This window comes from Microcebus murinus, chromosome 27, assembly GCF_040939455.1.
Source record: "Microcebus murinus isolate Inina chromosome 27, M.murinus_Inina_mat1.0, whole genome shotgun sequence".
Lineage (NCBI taxonomy): Eukaryota > Metazoa > Chordata > Mammalia > Primates > Cheirogaleidae > Microcebus > Microcebus murinus.
Window position 1 is genome coordinate 2,853,075 of NC_134130.1, and position 16,673 is coordinate 2,869,747.

Genomic DNA, 16,673 nt, shown 5'->3' on the forward strand with positions numbered 1-16,673 from the left:
GATATTGGGGTACAATCTGGGCACTGTTCAGGTGAGTAGCAGCTTATTTTCTGACCTCTACTTGGCCCAGATTAGCTCCATGCACACATATCATCTCTTTCTAGGTCCAGCCTTTCTTCTCTCTCCCTCTGGGCCTCTAAGAATCTTGCCCTGGAGCTCTGATTGAACTGATCCCTCGGCCTATCTGCCGACCTTCTCAGTGGTAAGGAGAATGCCCCGGAAGGAGGCCGTGTCCCCTTGAGGACACAGGGCCGAACCAGCTCTCTGGGGGGGCTGCGGTCTGCTCTTAAGCCTCTCCCACCCGAGCAGCCTCTCCTCAGTGGGCATCAAACCTTCATCCCACCCGCTCTGCTTCCTCCTTGCTGCTCCCGGCTCTGGCCTCCAGCCCTGGCCTCCCCACCCTGTCTCCAGCCCAGTTCCCGCCCCACCCGCCCCTCTCTGGGCGGTGGAGGAGGCGCAGGCTGGATTAGAGGGAAGGGCCATCCGCTCCAAGACCTCTCTCCTCTTCCCAGGTCCCCCACGCAGCTATGGACGTGGGTCTCTTGGACCTGCCGGATGCACCTCAGGGGCGGAGCAAGGCCCCGTGGGGGGCTCGGGGCAGGGGCCCCGCCACGCGTCGGCAGCGGGAGTTCATGCCCGAAGAGAAGAAGGACACGGTTTACTGGGAGAAGCGGAGGAGGAACAACGAGGCGGCCAAGAGATCCCGGGAGAAGCGGCGACTCAACGACGCGGCCGTTGAGGACAGGCTGGCCGCGCTGGCGGAGGAGAACACCCTGCTCAGGGCCGAGCTGCGGGCGCTCAGGCTTCACTTTGGCCCCCTGCAGCCCCCCGGGGGCGCCCGGGCTTTGCCGCTGCAGACTCTGCTCTGGGAACCCCCCTGGACTGGGGACCCCCGCGCTGGGGCTGAGTCGCTCTCGCTCTTGCCTGCCTCCCACGGCTGCTTCCTAAGGCCGTGCTCCCTGGACGCTGGCGTTTCGGGGTGCCGGAGCTGCCTGCTGGCTCCCAGGTGGAGTGGCCTGGCTGCGGCCCCCAGGTCCCCCCAGGACCCTGCATGCCCTGCCCCCAACAGAACCGACATGGCCTTGCAGACCGCCCTGCCAGCCGCCCTCTTCAGCTGTCACCTCTTGGATGGGCGTGTGGGGCCCAGGCCGGACCTCAGGCCCTGCTGGGGGCTGTGGTCGCCCATGTTCCCCGGATGCCAGGCCTCAGGGCCCTCGGATGTGTTGCTGACACCCACCGCTGACCCCATGGGGCTCCCTCCCGGGGTGACCTGCCCTGTCCCAGGGAACAGTCCTGGGGGTGTGACTCAGCCCTCTCTGCCCCACAAACTGCGCATTAAGTCCCAAGCCTCGGGAAGAGAGGGTGGCCGGGGCACCCTCTGAGGGCTTTCCCCGGGCGGGGCCAGGCCTGCAAGGGGAGGTTGGTTGGGGATGAGCGTGTTTGTCTAGGGATGAGGCCTTGGCCTTGGGCGAGGCCTGGAGGAAGCAGGGGGTCCCCTGGATGGGAGGGTCCGCTTTTCAGTTCGAGGCCAGGCCTCTAGGAGGAGGGCATGGGGTCCCACCTTGGATTCTACCATGGCTCATGCCCTGCCCCAAAATCTATGCTTTGGGTGGTCACTTTTTTCCTTTCTTCCTTCTTTCTATCTGTCCATCCATCCATCCATGTATCTATTCATGCATCCATCCATCTATCTGTTCATCCATCTATTTATCCATCCTTCCTACTATCCATCCATCCATCCATTCTTCATCTTTTTATCTACTCATCCATCCATCTATTCATCCATCCATCCATCCATCCACCCTTCCTTCTCTCTGTCCATTCATCCATCCACCATTTCACCCATCTGTCCATCTATCCATCATCTTTTTATCCATCTATCCATCCATCCATCCATCCATCATCCATCCACCCATCTACCTACCTTTCCTTCTCTCTGTCCATTTGTCCATCCACCCATCCACTCATCTACCTACCTTTTCTTCTCTCTGTCCATTTGTCCATCCGCCCATCCACCTGTTCACCCATCTGTCCATCCATCCATCCATCTATCCATCCATCTATGCATTCTTCCTTCTATCCATCCACCCATCCAACTGTTCACGCATCTATCCATCCATTCATCCATCCTTCCATCTATCCACCCATCCTTTTATCCATCCACCTGTTCACCCATCTGTCCACCTATCGTTTCATTTATTCATTTAGCCACTCACTCATGTGCTCGTTTGTTTATCATTCATTCATTCTCCCACTCCTTCATTTATTTACAATTCACCTGTCTCCTCACCCACCCACTTTGGACTCTCCCTCTGTGCCCGGTTTAGTGACAAGTGTAAGGACACTTTCCTGGCCTTGGGATTCCTGTTCTGAGGGGTGGGGATGGGGGTTTGGGAAGAGACATACCGAGGGCCATACTGAAAGTGGAGTGAATTTCTTGGGGTGTCTCAATCCTCCCTTCTTTGGGTCCCTTCCGGGGGGGGGGGTTCCTTATCACCCAGTTTGGGGATTGGACTTACCCAATCCAGATGGCTTCCTCTGCGTCTGAGCTCAGGACCCCGAGCTGCTGGAGCAGGTCAGCAATGTGTGTGCGTGTGTGTGTGTGTGTTTTGTCAGTGTCTTCTCTCTCCCCAGCTGCCCTCTGCCCCCAAGACCAGGTACATATATGTCCCTCCCCACCCCCGAGCTGGGAGGAAGATGTAGCCTCTCTGCAGGAGGGTCTCCCAGGGCTCATAAAAGCCCACACCCTCTTCAGTTTCTCACCCGGGCCCTCTCTCCCTTTATTATTATTTTTCAAATCATGTCAGAGATTTTACTAGATTCTGGATGAGAAGACCCCAACTCCAATCATGGCCAGGCTAGTTCTCAGCCACTCCGCGTTTATCACTGTCCCGAGCTTGTGCAGGGAGGGGACAGGCGGGCTGCCTCCCTCTCACTGCTGCAATAGGTGGGCAGTGTCACCAAGAGCCCGCTCTCACTGGGCGGCCCTGAGACTCTGCACGTCCCAGCCGGGCCCTCCTCTGCCTACCAACCCCTTGGTTCTTGTCCAGGGCAAGAACTGGGCAAGGCCAGGTTTTCCAGGGGGAGCAGAGAGCAAAGACCTGGCCAGGCCCCATTCTTCTGGTCACAGCTGCAGTGGTCAGCCCCTTCCCCTCTGAGGACATTCACTGCCAGCTCATCTGCTGCCCTGGGTGTGGGCAGGTCAGGGGCTCAGTGCCCTGCCTTATCCCCTACCTCTGGTCCTGGTTTGGAGACTCACATCTCTCCCGAGTGTCCCAGGGAGGCAAGAAGGAGGCCTGCCTGGAGGCGGCAGCCCCAGCTAGCATCTGTAGCTGGGAGGGAGTAGACTGGGGAGGTGGGGAGGTCCAGGTTGGAAAAGCCCAGAGAAAGATCCATCTAGAGCAAATCAGAACTTCCACATTCGAAGGGGCCCCTAGAGTCTGTTGATGAGAGGTCATCCAGTCTACTTGAATACCTCTAGAGGTGGAGAACTCACTTCCTCCAAAGTCACCCACTATTCCTTCTCTTGAGCCAAAATCCATTTCTTGCAAACTTCCACCTCTGATTCTGTTCTTTTTTTTTTTTTTTTTTTTTGAGACAGAGTCTCGCTTTCTTGCCCAGGCTAGAGTGAGTGCCGTGGCGTCAGCCTAGCTCACAGCAACCTCAAACTCCTGGGCTCAAGCGATCCTCCTGCCTCAGCCTCCAGAGTAGCTGGGACTACAGGCATGCACCACCATGCCCGGCTGATTTTTATATTATATATATTAGTTGGCCAATTAATTTCTTTCTATTTTTTTTATGGTAGAGATGAGGTCTCGCTCAGGCTGGTTTTGAACTCCTGACCTTGAGCAATCCGCCCACCTCGGCCTCCCAGAGTGCTAGGATTACAGGCGTGAGCCACTGCGCCCGGCCTTGATTCTGTTCTTAATACAGGGGTCCACTCAGACCCCTTGTCCCTCTTCCTTCCCCCTGTTTGGAGATGGCTGGCATGGTGGCAGTTCCTCCTCTCTGGAGTGGAGACCACCACACTTACCTCAGATGGTTTGAGAAGATTAAGTCTCATTTATTCTGTGCATAGCACTTGGTATAGAGCCTGGCACACAGTAAGCACTCAGCAAATGTTAACTCCCCTCTCTTTCTTTCCTTTCTAGAAAGCTCTCATGTTCCCATCCCCAGAGTAGTGCTCTCTCTTCGGGGGAAATGTCTACTCATTCTCGAAAACCCATTCCTTTTGCCCTGGCCTGGCTCTTTATTATTTTTTTTTTGTCAATGCTATTTATATATGATGGCGCCTGGAATGGAATATGAATCATTTATTCATTCATTAAATATATATATTTTTTTCCAAAAAAAATTTTTGAGCTCCTATTATGTGTCAAGCAGGAACTGGGTGAGGAAAAAAGTGATTCAGGAAGAGGAAACTTGCACAAATCTAGAACATTCGCCCAAGATATGTCAATCATTCTCCTCCTGTGCTGGGCCCTGGGGCCACAGGTGTGGCCTCTGCCCTCCAAGAGCCACTGGAAGCTGCTGCCATAAGAACTCTGGAGCCACTTCCCACCTTGGACATCCACGTGACCCTCCAGTTATGTCCATTAGATTCATGGTTGACGTTGGGACTGAATTTTAGCACGTTATGCAAACATGTATGTTACCTTTCCTCTTCAACCCAGCCTTCCAGGCTGGTGAGATCTCTCTGGATATGAATGTGTCAGATTCTTTTCTTGCTTCCGGTCTGTCTGGTCCATGTAGACTGTGCAATAAACGTTGAATGAAAGTTCTTGCCTGCTTTGCTCGGTGGCCTCCAGAGGCAGAGGTGAAGATGCTGATGGGGTCGTGTTTTCTTGTCTTGTCTACAAGGGTTCTCAGACACATCCCGGATGAACCCTGAGTTACCTGGATCCTCAATACTCAAATTGGGGTTCATGGACTAGCATCACCTGGGAGCTTATCAGAAGCGCAAACTCTCTTGCTCCTCCCAGAATGGCTGAATCAGAAACTGTCTTTTCACAAGATTCCAGGGTGTGCCAGGTGTGGTGGCTCACACCTGTAATCCTAGCACTCTGGGAGGCCGAGGCAGGCGGATTGCTCGAGGTCAGGAGTTCAAAACCAGCCTGAGCAAGAGTGAGACCCCGTCTCTACTATAAATAGAAAGAAATTAATTGACCAACTAATATATATAGAAAAAATTAGCCGGGCATGGTGGCGCATGCCTGTAGTCCCAGCTACTCGGGAGGCTGAGGCAGGAGGATCGCTTGAGCCCAGGAGTTTGAGGTTGCTGTGAGCTAGGCTAACGCCACGGTGCTCACTCAGGCCTGGGCAACAAAGTGAGACTCTGTCTCAAAAAAAAAAAAAAAAAAAAGAAAAGAAAAGAAAAGAAAAGAAACTGTCTTTTAACAAGATTCCTGGGTGATCTGCATGCCCATTAAAAGTTTTAGAAGCATTAATCCAGAGTACGGGTTGGAAGACATTGCCTGTATGGGGCCAGAGAGAGAATATTTTTGGCTTTGAGGGGCAGAAGGCCTCTGGTGTGACGACTCCACTCGCCGCCGTAGCATGAAGACAGCCATAGACAGTATGTCATGCGTGTGTCATGCATGTGCCAGGGGGAGAGAATGTCCTACACAGAGAAGACAGCCTGTGCAAAAGCCTGGAGGCAGGAACAGTGCCCGGCGTGTTGGAGGCGCAGTGAGGAGGCCGGCGAGACGGGAGCAGAGTGAGTCAGGGTGGGACAGGGAGGAGGGGAGGGCAGGGAGGTGATGGGGGCAGGTCGTGCAGGGCCCTGTGGGCCGAGGTGAGGACTTTGGCTTCCTTTCTGAGTGAGATGGGGGCGATGGAGGAGTTTTCTGAGCCTATTTCTGCTGTAACCATCCTCCCACCCCCATCCTGTGGTGCGTGAGGTTGAGTGAAAATAAATCAATCCGCCACAGAAGTGCGAGGGAGCTGGCTCATTGTCTGGGGGTGGGGGCGGAGGGTGACCAACCACAGTGTCTCTGTGACTCATCTCCTCGGGAGTGGCCACGCATCCTCTGCCCTCAGGGCCGGGGTGCTCACCCCATCTCTGTTTCTGAGCCGTTTGGAGAGACGAGGGGAAGGGCAGGCATAGCTGCTCCACGAGGTGGAATCATGGAAAAAAAAAACCCAACCCACTGATGTTTCTCTTTTCTTCGTTACAAAGCTGCCTTCCACGAGATAAACATTTTGATGAGTATGGGAGGGAGGAGGGGCGGGTACACTTGGGGGGCGCTGGAAGGGTCAAGGGCTGGCTGAAGTGGGAGGGGGGTCAGCGAGGAAGTGGCCAGGAATAGGCAGCCCACGAAGCGGCGCGTGGTCGGCTCAGGTAAACAGGAAGATAAGCTGGAGATAAGTTGTCGATAAGCCGGTGACACTGGCAGGAGTGGCCACACAAAACCTGGGTGTAGGAAGGAGGTAGAGGCTTAAACTTGCTCTAAAATCATGGTGAGTCTCAAGGGTCTGTCCCCCAGACAAGAGGGCGGGGATCATTCCCTGGATGTCTGGTTTGGGCCAGTGACTGTGCCGGTAATTTGTCCTGGATTTTTCTTTTTTTGACCCTCTGAAAAAGGCTTCATTATTATGTTACCCATTAACAGATGGGGAAACTGAGGCTCAGGGCAGTTACATATCTTGCCTAACATCACATAGTTGGTGATCGGGCTGTTTTCCCCCTCGTTATCACCGCACCAGCGTCACTGGCCAACTGTCTGTTCTTTAAATTCTTTTCCTGCCTAAGATCTTTGCACTTGCTGTTCTCTGTTCTTGGAATGCTTTTCCCCGATTCTTTAAATGACTCTCCTTTTCCATCTTCAGGTCTGAGCTCCAATGCCACTTCCCCAGAAAGGCCCTCCCTGAACGCCCACTCTAAAATAGCCTGTCACTTGCATTGACCCTACGCATAGTAGATGCTCAGTAAATATCTGTTGAACGAGTCAACAAACTGAAAAGGATAAGATGATCCTCCTAGTACCAGCTTCGACTGGAGTCAAATCCTGTGTCACCAGGTTTTATGGTCTGTCTCTACCTGGAGGATGGAGGTGCCAAGGGAATGGGATCCTGTCTGTCGCGTTCACAGAAAAAGCTCCCCTATTTGGGACAGGATCTGCCATGCTGTGGGTGTGGGATTAATATTGTCAAAATGAATCTGAGATTTGAGAAGGAAGCAGGCAGGGGCCGTGTTATGGGGCAGAGGGAGATAAGAAAGAAGGAGGGTGTCACCTAGGTCCTTCATTTACACCTCATTTATTCATTCATTGATTCATCCATCCATCCACTCATTCAATTATTCATCCATCCATCTAGCCATTCATTCATCTATCCCTTCATCCATCCATCCATCCATTCATCCATCCATCCATTCATCCATCCATCCATCCATCCATCCATCCCTTCATCCATCCATCCATCCATCCATCCCTTCATCCATCCATCCATCCATCCATCCATCCATCCATCCATCCATCCATCCATTGATTCATTCATCCATCCATTCATCCACGCATTCATTTACTCATCCATTCATCCATCCATTCATTTATTCATTCATCTATCCATTCATCCACCCATTCATTTATTCATCCATTCATCCATCCATCCATCCATCCATCCATTCATCCACCCATTCATTTATTCATTCGTCCACTCATTTATTCATTCACAACTTTCCAGAGATAATAAAACCTATACTTTGCCTTTCAGAACCTATCCTTTTGAGAAGGAGATGGAAAAATGTTCGTGTGAACAAATAACATGATTGGGATTATGTCAGAGGCTACAGAGGGCTGTGAGCTGATGGCCAGAACATTCAGAGACTGGGCAAGTCAGGAAAGGTCCCTCTGAGGAGGTGGCATTGGAACCAAGACTAGAAAACACGAGAAAGTGAAAGACAGCAGTTACACAAGAATACATGTCTGGTTCTATTTATAAAAAATGCTCAAAGCAGGTGAATCCATAGAGACAGCGGATTCGTGGTTATCAGGGGCTGGAGGAGAAGGGGAAATGGGAAGTGACCGCTCATGCAGATTTTTTTTTATTGTGATGATTAAAATGTTTTGGAACTGGATAGAGGCTCTGGTTGCACAACAGTGTGAATGTACTAAAGACCACACTGGATTGTATACTTTAGAGTGCTTAATTTTATGTTATGTGAATTTTAGTTTAATTAAAAAAAATTCAAGTGAATCTGCCATGCCATGGTGATAGTGGGCATATGAGAGATCAGAAGGGACAGAGAGATAAGGGAAGCCGGTGCAGAGTGTGACAAAGATGTGGGAGAAGGTGTCCTCATTGGCTCCTACTTGGGGGTGCAGCTGAGGGACCCCAGCCGGCCCGGCTTTGTGGGCATGTGTGGGTGACCAGGTGTGAAGCACTTTGACCTGCCTGCGTAGGGATGCGACTCACACACACATACACGCTCCTGCCCATTTGTGCATGTGGGACCCAGCACATGCATGTACATGTGTGTGCTCAGGTCAAGGCGTGTAGGTGTGGGCACGACACCTATGTGTACACATATTTATGAGACGTGTTCATGTACACGTGTGTGTGTGCTCCAGCCTGGTGTGCAGGGACCCCCTCAAGTCTCCATATGTGGCTCTCCCCACGCCCTGTTGTGGGGCCGAAGCCTCAAGGCTGAGACTTTTTGGGGAGAGTAGAGCCCCCTCCACTAAGGCCACCAGTGTGGTCACCCATTGTCCCATCTCTGCCCACTCGCTGCAAAGGCCTTGGGGCATCCCCAGCCTCCCCCTATACTGTAAATTCTGAGAAACGCTGTCCTGTGGTTTGGCCTGGCCCCTCCCCGCCGGCACCCACGCCCAGCAGGTCTGCCCTGGCCACCATCTTCCTGTCTTGGGCCTGGTTGTGGGGAAGAGACTAGGAACCCTCATCTCAGCTTGTGTTCCCGGAGAGAGGGGAGAGGGCTCTGCTCCTGACAACTTTGCTTCACCTCTCTGGGGCTCAGTTTCCTCATCTGTAGAATGGGGGCAATCGCAGTTCTGTGAAATAAAATAAATCTTAAGGCTCCTACCATGCCCACTGACTAAGTGGACCCCCTCTTGGCCAAGGGGATATCCTAAAACTGAGTTGCTGGCCCTGAGAAGGGAGGTCAGACATGCCTCATCATGCCCACCTCCCTTCTTGGGGACATCCTTTGTAACCCATTAACAGGCCTGAGGCTGTGCAAGTCACACCTGCCGGTCCTCAATTTACACAATAAATACATGGCCTGTAGCTTGTCTCTGATAAACAGACTTCCTTATCCTTTTTTTTTTTTTTGACATTTTTAGTGTCTAGTAATCCTTTGAACTTCATACCCATATTGTCTGATCCAAAATTACATTAACTTTGTAAGTATTTTACTGATATTCATTTGAACATCTTTTTAATTGCAACCTCTCTTTCTCCTTAAGCTTTAAATGTCTTAACTTAAAACATTCCAAGCCTTTAGACAAAGCTTCATTTCTTTAACCAATTACAAGTCAAAAAGTCTTTAAATCCACCTATAACCTGTAAGTCCCCCCCTTTGAGATGTCTCATCTTTTTGTGCCAAACCAGTGTATGCCTTCCATGTATTAATTTATGACTTTGTCTGTAATCCCTGTCTCCCTGAAATGTATAAACCAAACTGTAACCCAGCCACAGCGAGTCCACTTGTTCAAGGCTTCTTGGGTGTGGCTCTGAGTCATGGTCCTCAAACTTGGCTCATAATAAACCTCTGTAAATTATTTTACAGAGTTTGGCTTGTTTTCCATTGACAGTTCCTACCTCAGAGGGCCATGGGGTGGTTACAGCAGAGTCCAGCAGTACCTGTTGCCCGCTGGCTCTACCATTATTCACGGCCTGCATCTTGCTTCTCTCATTCCAGCCTCCACACCTATAACCCCTCTGTTCCCAAAACCAGAATGCCCTCATCCCTCTCCCGCTCTGCAAACCCAGCAATAATGCAACTCCTGGCTCAAATCCTATTTGCTCAACAAACACGGTAGGGTGGTGGGACAAGCCAGATCTGGGAGGCAGGAAACCTGGATTTGAACCCCAGTGTAACCACATCAGACCAACCTGGCTCAATTTTTACTTAACAAGTTGTGAGTTGTTTGTCAGTTACCACGGACCACCCCCACCACGTTGAAGGCCAGGTAACCTGGGCCTGCCCAGATGAACCATAGGCGGAACCTAAGTGCTTCACCTGCGGAGGAGGAGCAGGGGGCTGAATTAAGAAGCAGACACCGCATGGCGCATGGCATGATCCAATCAGATCATGCCTTCCGGTAGCCCCTCTTTGCGAGAGCCAATCAGAGCACGCCTTATTACCCCATGCCTATAAAAGCCTGCAAAGCAGGTCCCCCTCGCTCAGCTCCGGGAGACAGATGTGGGTGTCTTTTGCTGTCTCTTTGCCAGTTGACTTGAAGTCGAGTTTTTTTGTTTTTTCCTTAATCTATGCGTATTGGGGAAACGAGCCCATCGATTGCTTGGTAACCCCAACTGTGCCATGGGCATGCTGATGGCTGTGGGTAGGGCACTGTGCCGCTGCGTGCCTCAGTTTCCCCATTTGGACTTCAGTGCTCTATGATCTTACACCTTCTGGAGGGCCCTCCCCCTGCACCCTCCATCCCAAGCTTACTCCCTCTTCCAATGCTGAGCCACTGTCGCTGGCTGGGCTTGTAGCTGTCAAATCGTGAAACTGGTAAAGTCTATTTGTGCTGGAGGTTTTGGGGACTTCCAGAGACCTGCTGTAACTCTCATCCTTCTGCCCACCCACTCTCCAAAATGCAGCTTGAATCTGCCCCCTTCCCGGGTCTGCCACTACCTCTTGCCTCCTCCTGGTTTCCCCCAATCCACCTAGTTGCTGCCGACCATGCCACTTCCTTGCTCTCAATCCTCCCTTGGTGCCCTATTGCTTCTAGAAAAAAAATCCAAAGTCCTTCCTGTGGCTGCCAAATAAAAAACAAATCTGGGCTGAATCAAGGGAAACTTTATTCCAAAAAATTATTGCAAGGGGTGTGTGTGTGTGTGTGTGTGTGTGTATTATTGCAATAGCAGAAATCCTCTGACTATAAAGTCTACAAGCATCTCAAAAGTCAGGCAAAAGAGTTTTTCTCTTACAGAGGGGAGTCAGCAAGGCTACAAAGAACCAGGTGTGGGGAAGTGGGATGAGGGGGTGTGATAGGATAGTCCATCTGGGGCTATTTTACCCAGAGGCCAGCTTGTTCTCAGAGGGGCCACCAGCTAGCTCAGAGTGAGTGTAGACCAAAGTTTAGGGGTTTGGGGAAGGAGGGAGGCCTAACTAAAGTTTGGTTAACAAACATTTTGTTCCAGTTGATCAGCGGAGACAAGCAGTTTAGGTATTTATTTATGAGGCAAAAATGGGAATTTGGAGGGTCTGGGTCTAGCCTTGTCATAGGAAAACAAAGATCTCTGTATTACTCAGGGTTCTCCAGAGAAACAGAACAGGGTGTGTGTGTGTGGGGGGGGAGAGATTCATTAAAAGAAATTGGCTCCCACAATTATGGAGGCTGAGTTCTAAGATCTGCAGTTGGCAACAAGCTGGAGACCCATAAAAGCTGATGGTTCCAGGCTTGAGTCCAAAGACCTGAGACCCAGGAGAGCCGATGGTGTAGTTCCAGTTGAAAGGGTGGCAAGTTCAAGACCCAGGAAGAGCCGCTGTTTCAGTTTGACTCCAAAGGCAGGAAAAAGCTGATGATGACCCAGCTCAAAGACAGGTGGGCAGGAGGAACTCCCCCTTACCTGGGGAAGGGCCAGGCTTTTTGTTCGATTCAGGCTTTCCACAGATTGTGTGTGTAATGTTAAACTCCCCCACAGACACCCTCACAGAGATACCCACAATAATATTTGACCAAATATCTGGGCACCCCATGGCCCAGGCAAGTTGACACATAAAATTAACAATCACAGTGGGCACGTGTGGTTATATGCAGTAGACGGTTTCTCTGAACACAAAGGGTGGGGGAATTCTTAACTTTCACTGTTTTCTGGGACCACAGGGCTTGGGTCAAGTTCGATATTGTCATGGCCCACAAAGCTCCCCACAACCTGCTCCCAACACCTTCCTGGTGTCACCTTCTGCCTCTCTCCCTCTCACCTACTCTGTTCCAGTCACACTGGTCCCTTTCCTGTTTCTCAAAGACCCCCGTGATGTTGCCCTTGCAGTTCTTTCTGCCTAGAAATCTCTTCCTCTTCATCCTCTCAGGCCCTTTGTGATCACCTGTCACATTGTCCCCTCTCAATTTCCTTCAGGGAAATTTTTGCCCCTGAAATTCTTATTTCTTTCCATCTTTATTGTCTGTTCCTCCCACTGGATGGAAAGCTCCGAGATTGTCAACAAAGAAGTGCAAGTGCCTGGATACAGCGGTGAACAAGGCACCCACAGCCTGTGCCCCCCCTGGAAGTGGTAGTCCGATGGCAGAGGCCAACCTGACTTGGATCACCTGTGTGGGCAGAACGTACCATCCCAATAAATGTTAGGGTGGACTCGAGCTTGGTGCCACATACACCTGACCAGCCTGGATGGTCACCCAGGGCTTCCCTGAGACCTGAAGTGGAGATAGGAGTGAACTAGGGACAGAAGGGAGGAAAGACTATATATACCCAGTGGAGGGAGCAGCATGTGCAAAGGCCCTGAGGTAGGAGGGAAGGCGCTGAGTTTGAGGAAACAAAAGGAGGCCAGAGAGGGGGCTGGAATGCAGAACACAGTTAGGGAGCAGGGAGGGTGTCAGTCATCAGTGGGGCTCTGGGAAAACTGATCAGACCCAGAGCCATTAAAGGATATCGAACAGGGGCAGTGCATGGTCAGATCTGCTTCTTGCAGAAGAGATTCACAGGGTTGCGAGGTGGTGGGTAGACTGGAAAGGGGTGGTGGGTAGAAGGAAGGGGTGCTGGGTCCCCAGGAGGAGGAGGAAGAGGAGGAGGAGGTCTAACCTGGTCTAGGGTGGGGCATGGGGCTGGGGTGAAGGGGATGGAAGGGAGGGAGGTGCAGGAGGTAAGACAAGTTCCTCGAGGGGTAACTGGTAACTGCCAACCAGGTGTGCTAGGCCTGGCTTCTGCTCACCGCCCACCTTGGCCAGCCATCAGTGGGGTTCTGGAAAAATCCATTAGTCCCAGATCTTGGACTCTGTGACTTATGTCTTTCTTTTCTTCCCCACATCTGGCAGCCACATTTGTCCAGTGATGTTTTAGGAGACCCTGGTGCACAGCTGAGGGTGAGGGTATAGGTGTGTGTGTTTGTGTGTGAGAATGATCCTACTGAAACCAGAATCTCAGTACTTTGGGAGGCCAAGGCAGGAGGATTGCTTGAGCCCAGGGGTTTAAGACTAGTCTGGGCAACATAGCAAGACCCTGTCTCTACAAAAAAAAAAAAAAAAAAAAAAAAGAGTAACCAGGCATGGTGGGGTATACTTGTAGTCGTAGCTACTTTGTAGGCTAAGGTGGGAGGATCACTTGAGCCCAGGAGTTCGAGGCTGCAGTGAGCTATGATGACACCACTGCACTCCAGCCTGCATGACAGAGCAAGGCTCTATCTAAAAAAAAACCACCCATGCCCCCTGCCCCAAACCAAACTTTCCCGTAACAAAAAACCCCCACAGAATTCCCTGTCTGCTGGGAATTACACTTTTCCTCCCCAGGTTGGCTTTGATTCTGCTGTGTGGGGGTGAGGTGTTGGCCGGGTCCCTCTTGTTCCTGGGGCAGGGGCCTGGGTGGGACAGGCCCAGAAGCTGAAGCTTCCCCCAGTGCAGGTGGGGACGGGGGGGGGCGATTTTCTGGGCTCGGCTTTGCCTTTTGACAAATCCCTCTGGGCCAGCCTCGTGCCACTTCTGACGGGCTCAGCTCCTTGAATCTCCAATGCTATGAGACTTTCCAGTCCACGTGCTTGGTGGCTTCCTCCCTGGGGCTGGGATTGGGGTGAGGGGAGTGAGTCTTACCCCTCACCCAAGCATAATTTAAGAGGGCATCAAAAATCTCAATAATGGAGGTCAACTTCTCTCTTTCTTTCTGTAGTCCATAACAGGTTTTATGTTATTTTTCTTTTATGTTGCATGTTAATTTCTTCCTGGGCTAACCATGAGCCATCTTTCTCTTCCAAGGCAATATTTTAAATCGAGACTACTCATACCATAATATTCACCCCCCCCTTTGTTTTTTTGAGACAGAGGCTCACTTTGTTGCCCAGGCTAGAGTGAGTGCTGTGGCGTCAGCCTAGCTCACAGCAACCTCAAACTCCTGGGCTCAAGCGATCCTCCTGCCTCAGCCTCCCGAGTAGCTAGGACTACAGGCATGCGCCACCATGCCCGGCTCATTTTTTCTCTCTATATTAGTTGGCCAATGAATTTCTTTCTATTTATAGTAGAGACGGGGTCTCACTCTTGCTCAGGCTAGTTTCGAACTCCTGACCTCAAGCAATCCGCCCACCTTGGCCTCCCAGAGCCCTAGGATTACAGGCGTGAGCCACCGCACCCGGCCAACATTCACCCCTTTAAAGTGTAAAATTCAGTAGCATTTAGGCCATTGGCAAGGTTGTGCGACCACCACCTCTATTTAATTCCAGAGGGGTTTCATCACCCCCAAAAGAAATCCCTACCCCCTACAGTTACCCTCTATTCTTCCCTCCCTCCAGCCCGTGGAATCGATGCAACATGTAAAAAAATCACACAATGAACGTGAAAAGTTCTATGATGCACAAGGCGTCAAATTTTACAACTAAAGCAAGCGCGCTGCCCCTGTATTTGCTAGCCCTGTGTCACTCGCTTCGGCACCATCTCAGCTGGGTTCCTGATGGCCTCGTGGGACTCCTCTTGCCTCCTTCACTTGGTCACTCGGCAAATGTTGGAAAGTCATGGCTCGTTCATTCTGTCACTCAGTGCATGTTTGAAATGCTGAGGCTCCTTCAGTCATTCAACAAACGTTTGAACATCATGGCCTATTCATTCGGTCGCTTGATAAATGTTGGAATGTTGTGGGTCATCCAGTCATTCAACAAACGTTCGGTGTGTGGTGAGTACTGCGAGTGAAGCTGGGACTGGGGTGGTGGCCCCTGTCCTCCTGGAACTCATGACAGAGGCAGGCGACACCAACCATTAACAAGGAATCCGATTTAAGTCTGGTGATCACAGATGGGGAGAAGATTACAAAGAAAACAGAGCGGTCTAGGTGGATGCTTGGGGAATATCCATATTTATTTATTTATTTATTTATTTATTTATTTTTTGAGACAGAGTCTCACTTTTTGCCCAGGCTAGAGTGCTGTGGCGTCAGCCTAGCTCACAGCAACCTCAAACTCCTGGGCTCAAGCAATCCTCCTGCCTCGGCCTCCCGAGTGGCTGGGACTACAGGCATGCGCCACCATGCCCGGCTAATTTTTTTTCTGTATATATTAGTTGGCCAATTAATTTCTTTCTATTTTTAGTAGAGACGGGGGGGGCGGTCTCACTCAGGCTGGTTTCGAACTCCTGACCTTGAGCAATCCTCCGGCCTCGGCCTCCCAGAGTGGTAGGATTACAGGCGTGACCCACCGCGCCCGGCCGGAATATCCATATTTTAAAAACTATATTTACATGGTTGAAATTTCACATAGTACCAAGGTGCAGCTATACAATATGTTCAGATATTAAACTTTCTTGGGTGGCATTTAGGGAAAAAAATGTGTAAAAAAGGCTCTTTAGTGAGAAATCATGAAATAAAGATTGAGAACCCCTGGTCTGGAAGTAGCCACCGTTCAGGTTTCTTGTGTGAGCTTCTAGAGATAACTGGAGGCATTTCTCGGCAAACATCCACACACCCATTTACTGTTCTGGGCCTTCCTTTTTATTTATTTATTTTTTTTTCCTTTTCATTTAAAATATATCTTGGAGATCACTCCGTGTCAATAAACAAAGCTTGCGGGTTTATTAGTAGTATTTCTGCTGTGTTGGAACGCAAATTTGTGCAGAAGGTCGTCTAGCTCGTTTCCAACATGTTGCAGCCAGGAAGAATGGCTAACTGCACTGACATCAATTTGCAAATGAGCTGATTGTATCTGAAGGCGAAATTCCTGGAAGTGTGACAGCTGGGCCAGGTGTGCCTATCTGTCATTTCGACATGCCCAGCACGGGGGTGTGTCAGTTTCCGCTCTCACTGCCAAGGTAAGTGAGTGCCAGTTTCCCCAGAAACTCGCCAACAGTAATCAAACCTCTTGATCTTTGACAATCTGACGGGTTAAAAATGATATCGCAGTACAGTTAAAATATTCATTTCCCTTGTGAAATTGAACATCGTCTGGGGCTAAGAGCCATTTGTTTTCTCTTTGCCTGTGAGCTCTCTGATTATATCCTCTGCTAACTTTTCTTACTGATTCTTTCCAAGAGCTCTTTATTTATGAAAAGACATTATCCCTTTGGGTTATGAGTTACAGATAGTTTTATTCCATTTGTCATGTGTCTTTAAAAATTATTTGTTACTTTTTATTTATTTTATTTTTTTTGAGACAGAGTCTCCCTTTGTTGCCCAGGCTAGAGTGAGTGTCGTGGCATCAGCCTCGCTCACAGCAACCTCAATCTCCTGGGCTCAAGCGATCCTCCTGCCTCAGCCTCCCGAGTAGCTGGGACTACAGGCATGCGCCACCATGCCCGGCTAATTTTTTCTATATATATTAGTTGGCCAATTAATTTATT

At 50.5% G+C, this 16,673-nt stretch overlaps 1 protein-coding gene across 1 annotated transcript; it reads left to right on the top strand.

Annotated features, from left to right (window-relative positions):
* The first annotated feature begins 527 nt into the window (after positions 1 to 527).
* Positions 528 to 1,382, top strand: NFILZ (NFIL3 like basic leucine zipper). Its single transcript, XM_075998390.1, has one exon. It carries the CDS (start codon positions 528 to 530, stop codon positions 1,380 to 1,382), a length of 855 nt encoding a protein of 284 aa, XP_075854505.1.
* The last annotated feature ends 15,291 nt before the right edge of the window (positions 1,383 to 16,673 follow it).

Coding starts and splice junctions, on each gene's coding strand:
- NFILZ (XM_075998390.1), top strand. CDS start 528: ATGGACGTGGGTCTCTTGGACCTGCCGGATGCACCTCAGGGGCGGAGC.